The sequence below is a fragment of the Cuculus canorus genome, chromosome 3 (assembly GCF_017976375.1).
Source record: "Cuculus canorus isolate bCucCan1 chromosome 3, bCucCan1.pri, whole genome shotgun sequence".
Taxonomy (NCBI): Eukaryota; Metazoa; Chordata; class Aves; order Cuculiformes; family Cuculidae; genus Cuculus; species Cuculus canorus.
In genome coordinates, this window is record NC_071403.1 from 87146624 (window position 1) to 87162352 (window position 15729).

The following is a 15729-nucleotide window of genomic DNA, read 5'->3' on the forward strand; positions in this document are numbered from 1 at the left end:
AGTCTAAAACTTAATCTGAGGTAGAGAAAAACTACAACAATCAAACCCAGTGGTAATATATTATTTCAGCACAACGAAGCCATGAAATAAAGCAGAGACTTTTTCCTTGGGTGCAGACCGTGAGAAACCTTCTTGAACAATAAGCAATGGGGGCACAACCTCCATCAAGGAAACTGATAAAATCTCCTCCACGGATGTCTCCTCTCTGCTTGGTAGTACCAGAATGCTTTACACTTTGGCCATTCTGTTTGACCCGAGGGCCACACTCCACCAGAAATCAAATAAGGTGCAATAGTTTTCATACAGGAACTCCAGCAAACAGGATCCTTACTTCTATGCTTTTACTTCATCCTTCCCTGACCATGGTTTTGTATATTAAGAATAACTTGTGAATTGTGCTTGTGGCCTTACTGTGTTGTTTTGTTTTGCTGTGAGCAGACACAGGTCAGATTTCTGGTCTCATACTCTTTACCTTGACAGAGTAGTAAAACGACAGCAAGATTAGAGCCTGAGGGGACAAGGACAATCTGGCTGAGTAACTAAGCAATGAAATGATAGGTATGACAAACAGTTTCAATTCAATTCTTAAATTAAAGTACAGCAGCTCCAAAACAAAGGAAACAAAAGATGATAATATGCATAAATTGGGCGAGATATTCTGGAAGGGAAGCCCTCTGTCCCACCCTCCAAAACAAGCATTCAGCATGTATCAAATTAATTTTTAAGAAGGACCCATTAACATACAGTATTCAGTGCGAATTCTGTTTTAAAAAGCACACATGGTGCTAACTGGTGAAAAACTAGAGTTGAAACTCACACTGACAGAAGTTAGCTGTTGTAAGCCTGAAATACCTACACCTCATGTTGCCCTCTTCAACAGAAGTTAACTTGTATTTCACCTTGAGAAAAACAAATGTTCGTGTATATATAAGTATGCTTAGTTTGGGCATTCCTAATAAGCAGTTAATCTGATTTAAAGTAGACTGTCTTTTTTTTTTTTTTTTTAATTACTCCACATATCTATGGAACTGGACATATATAAATCCCAATACAAATAAACAGTATCCAGTACTAAGCTCTTAAAACCTAGATTTATGACAGAAATGTGGAGACTGACTCTTCAACAGAGGCAAGGCTTCGCAGTATTACAAAAGATCAAGACAAAGTATTGTTCAGCATGATTTTCTTCCTTCTCGATGGCATATCCAGCTGTCCTGTAACATTTGTTACTAGAAGACTCTTTTCTTTGAAACTGCGGTTGCTGTTACTGTTGTCATTAAATCCTTAAAGGTAAAATACAAGCTCCTACTGCTGCTCTCTCCCTATGAACCAGCAAGTGAATAGCAATGAGCCTGCACCTTATTAAGTATAAGCAAAGCTTTTCAGATGGCCTGCAGAAATAAATAGGATGTCTACAATAAGCACAAAGGTACTGTTAACAACAAAGATGAAATTTTGGTATGAAAAGCCTACCTTAGGAGAAGAAGAAAGGTCCCTCGATGCAGGAATAGCTGACATGTTCTCACTCATGCCCGTCTGTGTCCTTGGCAAGAGGTTTGGTGGTTCAGGAGCCTTTCTTTTCATCTTCTTTTCTAGTTCTTGTGGCGGAGCAACTTTAATTAAAGCAGGACTTGATTTTGGTTCATAAAACGGATTTGATCTAATTAAAAGAACGGAAATGTATCTCTTTACTATTCCCTTGGAATTAAAACCGCAAATAAGACCTGTTTTGAGAAGCAAAAGACTAAAATGTGTTTATTATTGCACATATGAATACATTTTGCCTTTACATGCCTTTAGATACTACTTTTTCATATGATCAAAAAGTGAGTTGCAACAGTTAAAACTGCAAGAAGTCAGAATTTCCACAAATTTTATAAAGACTTGTAAATTATAAAAGTTTTATCAATTGTGTAAAGCTAACTCTTCAATTATACTTGGCTATCTATCAAAGTATGATCTAATTTACAGATAGGCTCAGTAATAACAAATCTGAGTAAAGTTTTTGGCTGTTTAATATTCTACTGAACAGAATTAAGAAAGCTTCACTAGAACAGAGTTAAGAATCAGGCCACTATTACACACATGCTTTAGAGGCCTCACTCTTGGCTGTCCAAGTTGGAAAATTTTGGCCTCCATAGGTCCACATTGAGTGTATTTTAAACTCTGCAGCATACAGGCACCATGCCATTTCAAGAACACTCTTTGGGTAAGAGAATAGCATCAGAAAAATACAGCTGACTTGTGTATACCTCTCTACAGATACCAGTAGCCATCATCAAAGTGCCTTTTATAACTAAACCTCATTTAAGAAACAGAGTGAACATCTTCCACCAAGTGGATGCAGTCCAAAGAAATATTCTTCTTATCTCTGATGTTCATGTTCCAACTCCCCATTTGTTCCACCCTAAGTAAATACTTCCACAGCATTTCCAGATTTTATCTATTAGTTGGATACATCAAACATCAATCAATAACACATCAAATAATGGCTTGCACTATGCACTTAGAAGAGACAGCAATTTGTAATTTGATCCTTAGAGGAATCCTTTTTTGCACTGGATTGTTTCATCAATAATTTTCAATTTTAATATTTTGCAATCCAAAACTAGACAGTTAATTATGAAACTGATATGGTATTAAATTCCTTTCTAGTCCATACTTCTCCTGCAAGACATACTTATCATATATCCCAAACTATGTTTATGTAACTAAGTCACTGCAATTCCCAAAGATCTATCTGCATAGTTCTATAAAGCATAACATATCACTACAAATAACTTCAGTTCCTTGATTTCAACTTTAGATGGAAATAACAATGCATAGACCATTGGATAAGAGCCTACCTAGCTAGATGCATTTACAAATTTCCTCTCAGGGTAAGAGTCAAGAGCTAGTACACACTGGTTTTAAAGAGCTACAGCAGCAAAATTTGGACACAAGTGGAAAACCAACTATTCATCCAATTTCCTTTCACACAACACTTAATTTCCCTCAGGTTTGTGTACTTTCAATATGAAAACGTGTCTTTCAGTCTTATCAACTGATTTTAGAATCTCTTTTAATGCAGTTTACAGTCATCTTCTTTTCACTGAGAAAAAGCAGGCAATTAATAATCCCTATTGCAGAAAAAAAGTCTACTTCTGAAAGACAAAGTTTACTGAAGCACATTAGTGGAGCACCAGGCACAAAACCCCCAGACCTTTCTGAGAATCTGCCACCGCTTGTTATAGAGAAGATCTAAATCCAGATAGCGAAGTGAAAGGAAAGACTAATACTAAAATAACTCATCTGCTGACTGAAGGCAACTCTTAGGTGTTCCCACTTTCTTGCCTATCAAGCACAAAACCAACAGTGTGATCAAAACTAAATGCAACATAAAAATAATGAGTTAAATTGAAATGGACAAGTGTTTTCCATGAGAGGCAGTAGGAAAAGGAGGGTATTTAGCCTGGAGAGGAGAATGCACCTCACTGTGAGTGGCTCCAGTTTTGCTGATAGCACAGCTCAGCTGTCTTCAGACATTGAGAAGTGCAAAGGGAGGTGAAAACGAAGATAAAAAGAGATAAAGACTGATGAACAATGCATCGTACAGGAGAGCACAAGGTTTTGTTTTATTCGACAAGGTAGTCTTCTCAATAGTCAACAGACATAGCATATTTGACAGGGAAGTAATTTACCTTTGTGTACTTGGAATTAGAAGAGTGTATTCATAAGGTGTTAAAAAGGATTTGGTGCAAGAAAAAAAAATAAACTTTTCAGTTATTGTAAAAAAGTTTGGCAGAACCAGTTTTTGAATTTTTGTGCTCCAGAACTGTCTGCTTGCATGATCTTGAAGAACTGTACTTTGCTGCACACACCAGGAAAAAGTGGTATAAGGAGACAAATGACTGCCTTTTTTTCCTAGGGAACAACTTGCTTGAAAGCCAGACTAAACCTTCACATTTTGGTCATAGTATGGGCAGAACACACACACACTGCTTTTCACCTTCCTCCCTCCACTGCTTTCAACTGGTCTTACAAATATTGAGACAGATTTTTTTAAAAATTAATACAGAAGAAAAGGCCCAAAGAGGCCTTCTGTTCTTGCCCAAAGAGGCTATGAATATCTGATACGTAGTAGAGTTTGGTACAACAGCTTCTGCATGGCTACACAAGAAACTAAGCACGCAAGAAGTCTGACTGAAAAAAAGCCTTTGCTGAGAAGTATTAAAGCACTTTCCTCTGAGGTTAGCTCCCATGCTTTTTGCTTCTGTGAAGTTATTTACTTCATATAAACAATACGATTTGCCTAAAGATATACTAGATTGTCCACCACAAAATTAAAAAAAAAACCCCAAACATAACAAACCACCTGGCATTAGGCTATTTTCAAATAATTAAACATCACTTAGCAAGCAAGCTATCCTTTATTAACAGGTAAGCCACCTATCATTTGGATTTTAATGTATAAAATTCAAAAAGGCAAAAGCAGAATTTCGCTTTAACATTCAGATGCCCATACTAATAAAAGGAAAATATGTTCCTTATTTCTAGCTAGGTATAAGAAATTAGCCAGAGGAAGTATGTTTTGAGAGAGGAGTTTTACAGCAGAATATAAGTACTGGATCATCTAAGTCACACAATGCCTCGCTATGCATATGATTGTGACTATGCTTTCCTTACATGTATTGTGAAATCGTACATTATCTTCACAACCATTAGTGAAATATGCTTCAATTAAGCCAATTACCCAAGACAAATCTTTCACAGAGAGAGTGAGTGCAAGTGTCTTTTCTAAGATTACAATGAGAGTCTGTTACAAAACTGAAGTCAGAGTTCAGCTCTTGGGGCACTTTGTGTAAGCTCTGAATCCAGAATCAGGATTAGGGATCTGCCAGAGTAGAGTGGGACAAGGGTCCTGACGCTAACTGATGTTCCCATAACCCATTTCAAACAGAATACAAGAGGAAAAAGCCAAGTGTTGCTTTAAGTGAACTCCAATCAAAAGTTTAAGATGCGGGGATAAAAATACATCCTATTTCCTGAGTGACAATAAAAGTCTTCCAGGAGCCTTCCATTTCTCCTATGTTCCATCTATCGGATTCAAAACCACTCCTGGGGAAAGCAGTGGACCAGTGGTGGTCAAAGACGATTAAATACAACCCAAAACAAACAAACAAAAGAAAAAAACCAAAAGGCAAGATGTTAGGAGACAGGTTGAAAATAATATGCAAAGTTTTCTAATGCTGTGATATGACTCAACTGTTCAGCCTTGTCTCGAACACACTGCTTAGGCCAAGTCAACATATCTTAAAATAGACACATAGCAGAAGAAATAACAGGGTCCAGAGACGTGCGATGAAAATGATTAGAGAGATGAAGAGACTTCTGTATGAAGAGAGATTCAAACAGTTAGAACCATTAAACTCAGACAAGTGACGAGTAATGGTGAGCATGCCAGAGATATACAACACAGCAACTGTTTATGGCAGGTAAATCCAAAACTGCTAATTGTTGTTTTGATAAGCCAGCAGAAGAGATAGTGTATGGGATTGGAAATGTAATTTATTTAAAATCAATAGAAGGAAACACATTTCATATAACATCTTGGGTTTTTATAGAACTCTCTGCCACAAACTGACACTGAAGCTTAGACTTTAATCCTAGCAAGAAGATCAGCCACTTATGTAGATAATAAAAACATCAATATTCACATTAGATAAGAAACAATACACGTCTGGACGTAAACCCCCACGATTTAGGGCATGCAAAAACTACCAGCTGGCACTGCTTAGGAAAATATTTCCTTTGGTGCCCACTGTACCACACCTTAGCAGAAACTTTTTACTGAAAAATTTTAAAAACAATGACGGGAGGTAAGGCATAATAATGCCTGTAGTAGGAGTTAGTATCACAAGCCTTGTATTCCCAGACTGGAGTTCTATTATTCCACTTACTCCTCCAGAGCATTTCAGTATAAAGATTCAAAGGTTCTCCTTGCCACACTTCTATCCAGTACATTCAATAAATGGTCTCCATGCCTTTTTCAATGACATGGTGCTCCTGTAACCAGGGAGGAAAACGTGGAGAAGAAGATATTCTGGGCATCAGGACATTAAAAAATGTATGTAAAAGAAGTATTTTACAGTGTTTCCATCTTTGCATGGGACAATGCTTTTACAATGAAAACACAGATCAGATTTAAGTTAAAGCAAAATCCACCTATGGGGAGTTTATTTTTTTTTTTCTTTAAAAAAAAAAGAATAAAGCAAACGGGGTCATTAAAATAAGCAGAAGCCTGTTGTAAACAAAGGGCTCGAGATATCTACAGTCCAGTACACAGCAAAAACAAAGTTGCCTGTACCAACAACATTTGGCACAGATGGGCTTAGGGTGGAAATGTGAGTGTAAACACAAAACAGAGAAAATCTTTCTCTTGCCCATCCACCTAGCTTTTGCTATTTCTGTTCTTTTCTGTTCTCTATACCTGTATCTTTGTGAGTGTAACATACATGTATTTTTTCTCTCTCTGTGGATTCTGGTGATCAGTGTATGATCAGGGATGCTTGGTGTGAGTGTCAACAGTATGATCACACCATGCTCTGAAGACACAGCAGCAAGTGCTGTTTGTTCAGTCACTGCCCTTATGAATGGAATTGGCAGAGACATCATGCTCCAATGCCATTTTTTTTTTTTTTCCACAGAACAAACAACAATAACAAATCCATGGCCACAGAACTTTAAAAGGAAAAAAACTCTGCAGGGTCCTTAATACATTTCTATTAGAGTGCATGGGAATTCTTCAGTTTCCTAGAATAGAGCTATAAACATAGAAACATGGTTGAACCCCAGACAACTCAAGACTAAGCCAGGGATCCCACTAATGCTTCCAAAGGTGCTGGAAGATGAAGAATCATACTTACTCATCCAGCTCTTCCTCTTCAGCTTTAGAGGTATCTGCATAGAGGTATTTGCTCATATCCACCGGTCTAACGTTTTTCCTTTTTGCAGGTTGTGGAGGAGAATCTTTTACAGTTACAAATGTTTCAGGCTCAGGATCTGCCTCATCAAATGGGTTCAAGTACGCTGGGGCATCTTCATCCTTGAAGGGATTGTAATTGTCACCATCGAAACTTTCTTCTGGCTTTGAAGATGAAGCTACCTCAGTGTTCGGTTCTACCAAATAACAAAAAATCATTAAACGCATTTAACGTAGAAAAAAATCTTAAATCATTTTATCTATCACATCTTTGTACTTTGAAGGCTTTTGAAAAGGTCTGCTTCATAACTCTCAATACATAAAGTCCTAGCCTTAGATGAATTTTCACACTTTATTTGGAGCATAACTTTGTTTATTCAAAAACAGGTATTCTAAAAAGTTATTTCATCTTCAGTATATTGAATAGGTTCCATTTTCTCACTAAAGTGCTTTCAACCTAATTAGTTACGAATTTTCTTATTTATCACATAAATGGCATTGCAACAGGTTTTAAAACATTTTCCCAAGCTATTAGCTAACTTGTAACCTAGCAAAATGTTCTCAATTATTTATTTGACCTTTTAATGAAGAAAAAAGATATCCTGTATTTCATAATAAAATTACTTTTATTGATATTAAAAGTGGTGATAGTAAGTAGGTGGTCTTTTCATTTCTTAAAATGACTAAAAATAATTTCTGAAATTAATTAAAAATGATTTATTAGACATCACCAGTAACTACATTTCAAAACATACATATTTTCACTGGTATCAATCTTGGTAACAATACAATGTCTCACAGTAAAACAAATTTAAATTAACCCTAAACAGCCACATAATCAAATTACTCATCTATTATTTGGGCTGTACAACAAAAAGTTAATGGCAACCTGGAGCTGCATACATACATACATGATCAGAAGCTTAGTTTAATATTGGATATTATGCACTTTCAAAATCTATGCAAATAGGAACTTAAATGTAGTGTTATCAAACTTTGATTTTTGAGAACCACCCTTACATTATTCTTAATAGAAACGTGTTTCTTTTTCAGATGGTTACTAAACTGAACAAAACACAACTTTTAGCTTTAAAAGACAAACACTAGAAGTTATTTGTAGCAAGGCTCTAAAAAAGGAAAAGATGGAAGTCCAAGTGTGTTTGTCACTGAATACTTGGGAAGACAAAATCACATCACACAAAGGGTAGGGGCAGTAAAAGAAACAGCCCCCCCCGTCATTACCTGAGCTCGGAGGGGTGCTGTACTGAAGTTCCCGCTACTGGCGAATTGCTAGAATATGCGTTTCCTACTCTGCCAGAAAACTTCCAGTTCTCCCTGTCTCTCTAGCCCTACCCCATATCCTATGACTGATTCTTCTAGCTGGACAGGAATATGAACCCCAAGCGCAGATAGCAGTTTTGCTGGGGCAAAGTCTTGGAGCAGGAAAGGCCTTAGTCCTTCTCAGAACATTTAAGACCTACCATGAACTGGAAAGATTTCATTTTAGGAGAACCTCACATTTCTAGTGCTGCTGCTCTTGATTCTTAACATTTAACCTCGAAGACTATATTATCATAGCGTTTCTATACTATTTCTAACAGTCTGTTTCTGAAGGGATGAATTATTTGTTGTCTGGTCAGAAAGTAGGAACCAAATGAGTTTGGCTAGAATAACAGGAAAAAATAATAAAAATCTCATTTAAGCCCAAATGTGGACACTCAGGAGATAAATCACTCATCTGAGATTGAAGGGGATCTCAGTTCGGGTAAACAAAATTAAACTGTACTTTGTCAGACAATAACACAGGTTTTAACTGAACAGACTTAATGACTCCACACACTGCTTGTGCCCATGGGACTTCCCTATGGTGATCATTCAGAAAATTACATTAAAGAAGTTATTTAATTCCAGGTGAGGTTTGCAGTTCCTTAACTCTCAGGAACCTGGTCCAACTTAGCATTATATATACACAGCACTTACACTTATTTCTTAGGTCCTTATATTGAACTTCAAATCCAGAATACAGTTATCACTGTTTCAAGTAAAAAACTGGAGTCAAAGAGGAGACTGAGAATTGATGTAAATTTGACACTACACCGAAATGGGATGGGACAAAGGTAAAGAGAGATCACAAGAAGTTATTATGCTTAATGGTCAGTCTTTCAAGTAGCAAAAAATAACTAAAATTCTTGTGAGTAATAGAAAACAAATATTTCAGGATGCAATAACAGTCTTAGTTAAACCTAAAAAAGAGGTTCTGTTACTGTTTAAACTGGTTAAACTTCATCTGAATGTCTGAAAGCAACATTTCTGCTATCTCTTAAGAGATGGGCATAGAGACTAACTACAACGGGAGAAATTAGGTTGTGTTTGCAGCATGTCGGCTGTAGTGTATGTGTTCACTGCTATTCCAGAGTAAATACAACATGCTTATCCCTTAATAAAAGGGAATAAACTACTGGGCACTTATTCTGAGAGAATGGGTAGTTACTGCACAGGAGGTAATGCATATTAAGTTCACACCCTAGTTTGTTTATCTGTGGTGATTTGTTCACAAGCCTCATAAGACAGGTGTTCCAGAGAAAGAGAAAAAATATTGAAGGTCTGCTGTTCAACTGACAAGAGAAAAGAAATCATTCAAGGGAGAAATTCTTAAAAACATAAATATGATAGAATCAAGCAAGAATCCTTTGATAGTATTACAGACAAAATACATCAGAGCAGAATCAAACATTTTAAATGTATTTTTTCATTTCTTTGAAGCTAAAACCAAAAAAGAGGTTCTACACTGGCTTACTTACACCACTGTAATGTCCAATGTAGGTGGTCATGGCAAGCAAAAGTTTCATCCTGCTTGCCCAGAGATGTCCTCAGTGTGGATATCTGTAGCTGAGTTAGACCCCTTTACAGTCAAAGCTTACAAGCGTATGTTCAAATTGTTCAGGTCCAAAATTAGGTAAGCCAAATCCACCTCTTACTGCACAGATATGTGTGACTTGAAGCTCGTGGTAGTCGAGATACTACTCAAATGTTACCCACACATTTAGGGATTTGATGAACTAAGTCAAGCTGAAATGCTTGTGAGACATGCCCTCAAAAGACAGTATCATATAAAAAGGAGAAGCAACTTAATGAAATACAGAAAAATGATTGATGTACGTCTTGTTCAAATTGTGTAACTTATTGATGACATTTAAACCAAAACTTCTGCTACTTTTAACTTTGCTCAAATCTTAAAATATTTTATCAAGAGAGTGCACAACTATGAATACTTGCTTCTGCAAGTTGCTTCTGAATCTGTTGATAAATACACATTATCGTATCTGAGCAAAGCTTCCTGATAACTCACAAGCAGCATTCAAACAAATATTACTAGAAGGAATGTCAGTAATATTTCCTGAAGCTAAAAACATTCAGGGAAACAATCTCTTAAAACTATACTGTCAGCTTTTCTTTTTAATTTGCCTTTAAGTGTCTCCTGGAAATGACAAGTTAAATGCTTGTTTAAACCTGACCAACTTTAAGGGGCAATGCAAATGGTTTTTGCAATTATTTCTATTTCGACATTATGGATCAAGTGCTGTAACCTTAACTAGGACAAAAGTCTTTCTCTTGTTCATTGGCACGAGAGTAATGGCAGGTTTGGCCTTACACATGCAGCACTGCAGATCAGCGCTCAGAGACTTCTGGCTTATCATTAATGGAAAGACTTCACAAAATCCTATACACAGGCTAAAAATAAAAGAGCTTCTGAAAATATTGTTTTCAAGAGACTTTTATAGGCAGAATTATTTAGGAGCTCAAACAGAACTCAATTAACTTGCCTGCTCATTCACAGAACCACAGAATGGTAGGGGTTGGAAGGTACCTCTGGAGATCATCCAGTCCAACCCCTCTGCTAAAGCAAGTCCACCTTGAGCAGGTCGCATAGGAGTAGGTCCAGGTGGGTTTTGAATACCTCTAGAGAAGGAGATTCCGCAGCCTCTCTGGGCGGCCTGTTCCAGTGCTCCGTCACCCTCACAGTAAAGAAGTTTTTCCTCATGTTCAGCTGGAACTTCCTGTGCTTCAGTTTGTGCTTGTTGCCCCTGGTTTTGTCACAGGGTACCACTGAGAAGAGTCTGGGCCCATCCTCTTAACACTTGCCCTTTAGATGTCTGTAAGCACTGATAAGTTTCCCCTCTGTCTTCTCTTTTCCAGGCTAAACAGACCAAGCTCATCCTCTCCTCATAAGAGAGATGCTTCAGTCCCCCAGTCATCTTTGTGGCCCTCCACAAGACTCTCTCCAGAAGTTCCCTGTCTTTCTTGAGCTGGGGAGCCCAGAACTGGACACAATACTCCAGATGTGGCCTCACAAGGGCAGAGGAGAGGGAGAAGATAACCTTGCTTGACCTGCTAGTCACACTCTTCTTGATGCACCTCAGGATACCATTGGCCTTCTTGGCCACAAGTGCACGTTGCTGGCTCATTGTCTACTTGTTATCTACCTGGACTGCCAGGTCCTTCTCCACAGAGCTGCTTTCCAGCAGGTCAGCCCCTAACTTGCACTTCTACATGGGTTTATTTCTCCCAAGTGCAGAACTCTACACCTGCCTTTGTTAAACTTCATTAGGTTCCTCTCTGCCTAACGTTCCAGCCTGTCCAGGTCTCACTGAATGGCAGCACAGTCTTCCAGTGTATCAGCTGTTCTTCCCAGTTTTGTGTCATCAAAAAACTTGCTCAGGGTACACTCTGTCCCCTCCAAGTCATTGGTGAATATGTTGAACACGATGGCCCAATACTGACCTGTGGGGAACACTGCTGGCCACAGGCTTCCAACTAGACTCTGCACCGTTGATGACACCCTCTGAGCTCTGTCACTGAGCCAGTTCTCAGTCCATCTCAATGTCCACTCATCTAAACCACTCCTCCTAAGCTTACCTATAAGAATGTTGTGGGAGACAGTGTCAAAAGCCTTGCTAAAGTCGAGGTAGACCACATACACTACTCTCCTCAATTCTACCCAGCCACTTATGCCATCATAGAAGGCTATCAGATCAGTCAAAGGTTATATCCCCTTGGTCAGCCCATGTTGGCTGTTCCTGATAACCTTTTCCTCCAAATGCTTGGAGATGACATCCAGGATGAGCTGTTTCATCACCTTTCCAGGGATGGAGGTGAGGCTGACTGGCCTGTAGTTTCCTGGGTCCTCCTTCTCGCCCTTTATGAAGACTGGAGTGACATTTCCTCCAGTTCTCAGTCACCTCTCCTGTTCTCTATCATCTTTCAGAGATAATGGAGAGTGGCTTAGCAATAACATCTGCCAGCCTTCTCCTCTTCTCATCCAAGATTACTAATTTTTTTTCCTCTGTTTTCTTCAATGTCCTCAAAGGATGGAGGGTCCCCACAAGGGTCCCCACATGAACCCAACCAGGGTATCTCCCATGTGGTCTCTGAAAACCTCTAAGACTAGCTTTTATGTCAAGCAGTGCTCATCACTTTGTGTGCCTCTCTATAACAAATTAAATCACTAGGATGGTAAGTCAACAACACTGTTATTAAAGCTGCAGCCACAGCTACATTCTCTGTAATAAAAATACATTTTCTCAAGACCTGATGATGTTGGGAAGTGTATTTTGGGGGACTGAACATACAACAGCTTAAAAAGGGCTTATTTTCCTCCTCAAGCTGATGTTACACTAAGGAGTCAGCACAGATTCCCCTGCTTCCCCCTAATCATTAATCACAGCTGAAAACATTGGACTACAGCCTCTACTTGAACTATTTTTTTAAACTGCTGTCCTCCACACTGATATATTGGGGGGGCAGGAGGAGGAAGAGAGACGTTTGCAATTTGGCACTCCAAGAGTCAAATCTTCAATAAATTTGCATGGTTAAGTAATAAAGCCACAGGGCTAGGAGTGACAAGAGAAGGAGTATTACTACAGTAGAAGCACCAGCTACTCTTGCGCCAAATTCTAGAAACATTACTCGCCATAACTCTACTGAGAAAGAATGCGCCTGACAGTAATCACACTGACACTACCTATCTACACAATCAGCCTTCTAGTTCCCAGGGGATCTCCAAAAACCACCCTGCCCTCCAACTCACTTGCCTATTGTAACACAAACATATTGTGACACATTGCTTAAAACCAAATAAAACTCCCACCAAAACATTACACACACCGCTTTCCCCTTGGCAAAGGATGAAAGAACAAGCCACATGTGAAAGATACTTAGTTATGCCATATACTGCACTACTGGCAGGCACACAGTCACGACGGGGAAGAAGGAGCGTAACAAACAGCACAGACTAAAAATATAACTTCCCAATACTTCTAGAAAGCATAATGATTGGCATCCCTACAAACCACTGATGATTTTCCATTACTTTTATTAATACTCGCACCAGCACACATTACATTTCATCAAGAAATACAAGGAGAAGGAAGACAGTAATCATTTTCCCCTGTATTGGTTCTCGTACTGCTCTCCTGAGACTATCCTAGAAGGATTCTGGGGTTTGGTACCACATTGTAGCACTGTTTTCATTTGCTCAGAAGTCTACAAACAAGGTAAAGAAACACACCAGTAGAGTAAACGCTGTTTTAAATGAAAGAGGAAAGCAGTCCCAGCAAATAAGTTACCCTCATGTCTCAGGTGTGTTGAAGAAAACTTGTACTGGTCATAGGCAACTTCAAAATTTGCATTCCCCACCTAAGTAAAAAGTATCTGGAATGCTGAAAGTGTTTTGTTGTTTCCTACTTGAATTTGTTGTATATTCCAACTTCCTCAAGAAATTATTTTGCACGAAGAACAACTTGGTTTAGAGTTCTGTTGTAACATGACTAAAAGACAATCCAAAAGGCAGTCTTCTTATGGTCATCTATGCACTGCTCAACGTAAAGCTGTAGAGATATACTTTTCAAAGAAATTATTTTTGATTTTCCAGATTTCTAATGTCCAGCTGACCTATGAGATCCAGAAGGAATAAACCTCAATTTGACAGACCAACCAAGAAACACATCTAAAGATTTTTTTGAAGCCTGTTATTCATATGCACATCCCCTCCACCGTGCATATAAGATCATTTACAATAAGGACATTTTAAACCACAGCAGCAGACAGGTTGCTGATACCCTCTGCCACGCACCTGCAGTGCACATATGGATGCTGGAAGCACTCACACCTTTAGTTAATCTCCGTCCTGCATTCTCAGGGTAAGGCGATTATGAGATCGGGAAAACAGAGGGAAAGTAGCTGGTTTGTGAACAGGCACAAGAAATATCTGTCCAGGAAACAAGTGTCTAATGGCAAGTAATCCTCTTTCCTCTTGGAGTGACTGTCAATATATATATTCATACTTTGGGTGGCTCTAAGCACTCTCTCACTAAGCACACAAGACATAGGCTTGATAGGAATATCCCTGGAATATCTGCCAAATGGTAACATGGAAAAATGGAAACACTGTGCCTTCTAATGTCTGACGGCAAAGTACTCAGGAAAGGAGGCTCCAGATGGCTGCTCTGCACATCTTGGAAAAATTAGGTAACAAATTCTACAGAAAGACTCTGAACTTTCAGAAACTCTAAATTCATGATTGTCCAGATAAAAAGATATAGCAGACTAACATGTAGTGAATAGAAAAATACTTCATCCCTGCACACATAAAAGGTTAATCTCTTGATTTAAGCAGGTCACAAGACAACTGCAACAGGTGATGTGACTTTTTAGGCATGTGGGAGAAACTCTGCTTTAAAGTCCTGAACATTTGTCCTGCTCACAAGCTTCTGAGGTGGCCACCAACAAGGTCACATTCACCTAAGGATGCAAAAGCAAACAAGCAGGTACAGTCTCAAAGAGCTTCCTAAAAATAGACAGCAGCAATGACAGATCCACTGAACTATCAGAGCAGAAGAAATGCCTTAAAGCATGAGCGAATATACTTGTGATCAAATGAGAAACAAACAGGGCAGCCTTCTGCTGTAGAGCGGCACAGTAAAAACAGTCACAATATTGTGTAGCTTCAAAATGTAGTCCAACAGAAAGGGAGATCTCCCCAAACCAGTAAGATCTAGGGTGTACCACATGTAAAGATACTGATCCAACTACCAATACATATACCTAGCAGATTCCTGCTGTTGCTGGAGACCAGAACTGTCTTATCACATTTGTCTCAGCACCTTTTTTTATCTCCTCAACTTTCTGTGAAGGAAGAGGACTGGAAAAAAGACACAGGTAAAGAAGGGCAAGCAAGGGAAGATGACCAACAGTGCTCATTATAGGCAGAAGACAGCTCTGGAGTGGAAGAGCCAGCACTTCCCAGAGGTGTCTGAGCTGACTAGAATAATCCCTGCAGAGACACCAATCATAAACTAAAAGCATTAAAAATGCCACATCAGATATCCCTCTGACATCCTGAATGGATCTGAATCCCCATCTGACAGCCTGGAATGCCTCAGATCTTCCACTTGCTTCACTGCTCCAAGAAGGCATACTGCTGTCACAAAAACCTGACAGAAGCTCCATCCCTCCCAAATGAAAAAACATCTCATGACACAATGGGAAGAATCTAGTGACACCTGTTTATCAGACTGCTGCATGATGGCGACAAAGCGTGGGAGAAGTATTTGGTACACACACACACACCCAGCAACTCAGCATTGCTGCCTACAGCTGTGTAAGATGAGATTTCTTTGGGGACCCAACAGTCTGAGCCCCAAGACTGTCCAAGTGCACACAACAGACCCAGAGGAATGGAGAAGTGTCCATGACTGTGGCTGAAGACA

General features: G+C 38.9%; 1 protein-coding gene across 11 annotated transcripts in view; it reads right to left on the bottom strand.

The window, feature by feature from the left end:
- Positions 1 to 15729, bottom strand: part of EHBP1 (EH domain binding protein 1) — a 219885-nt gene that overhangs the window by 109092 nt on the left and 95064 nt on the right. For all 11 annotated transcript variants that reach the window (XM_054062090.1, XM_054062084.1, XM_054062083.1 and 8 more), the window contains 2 exons: positions 6906 to 7158; positions 1474 to 1660 (listed from right to left, as the gene is read on the bottom strand). In XM_054062090.1, the coding sequence (XP_053918065.1) occupies positions 1474 to 1660; positions 6906 to 7158 (440 nt within the window). The remainder of the gene's footprint in view (positions 1 to 1473; positions 1661 to 6905; positions 7159 to 15729) is intronic.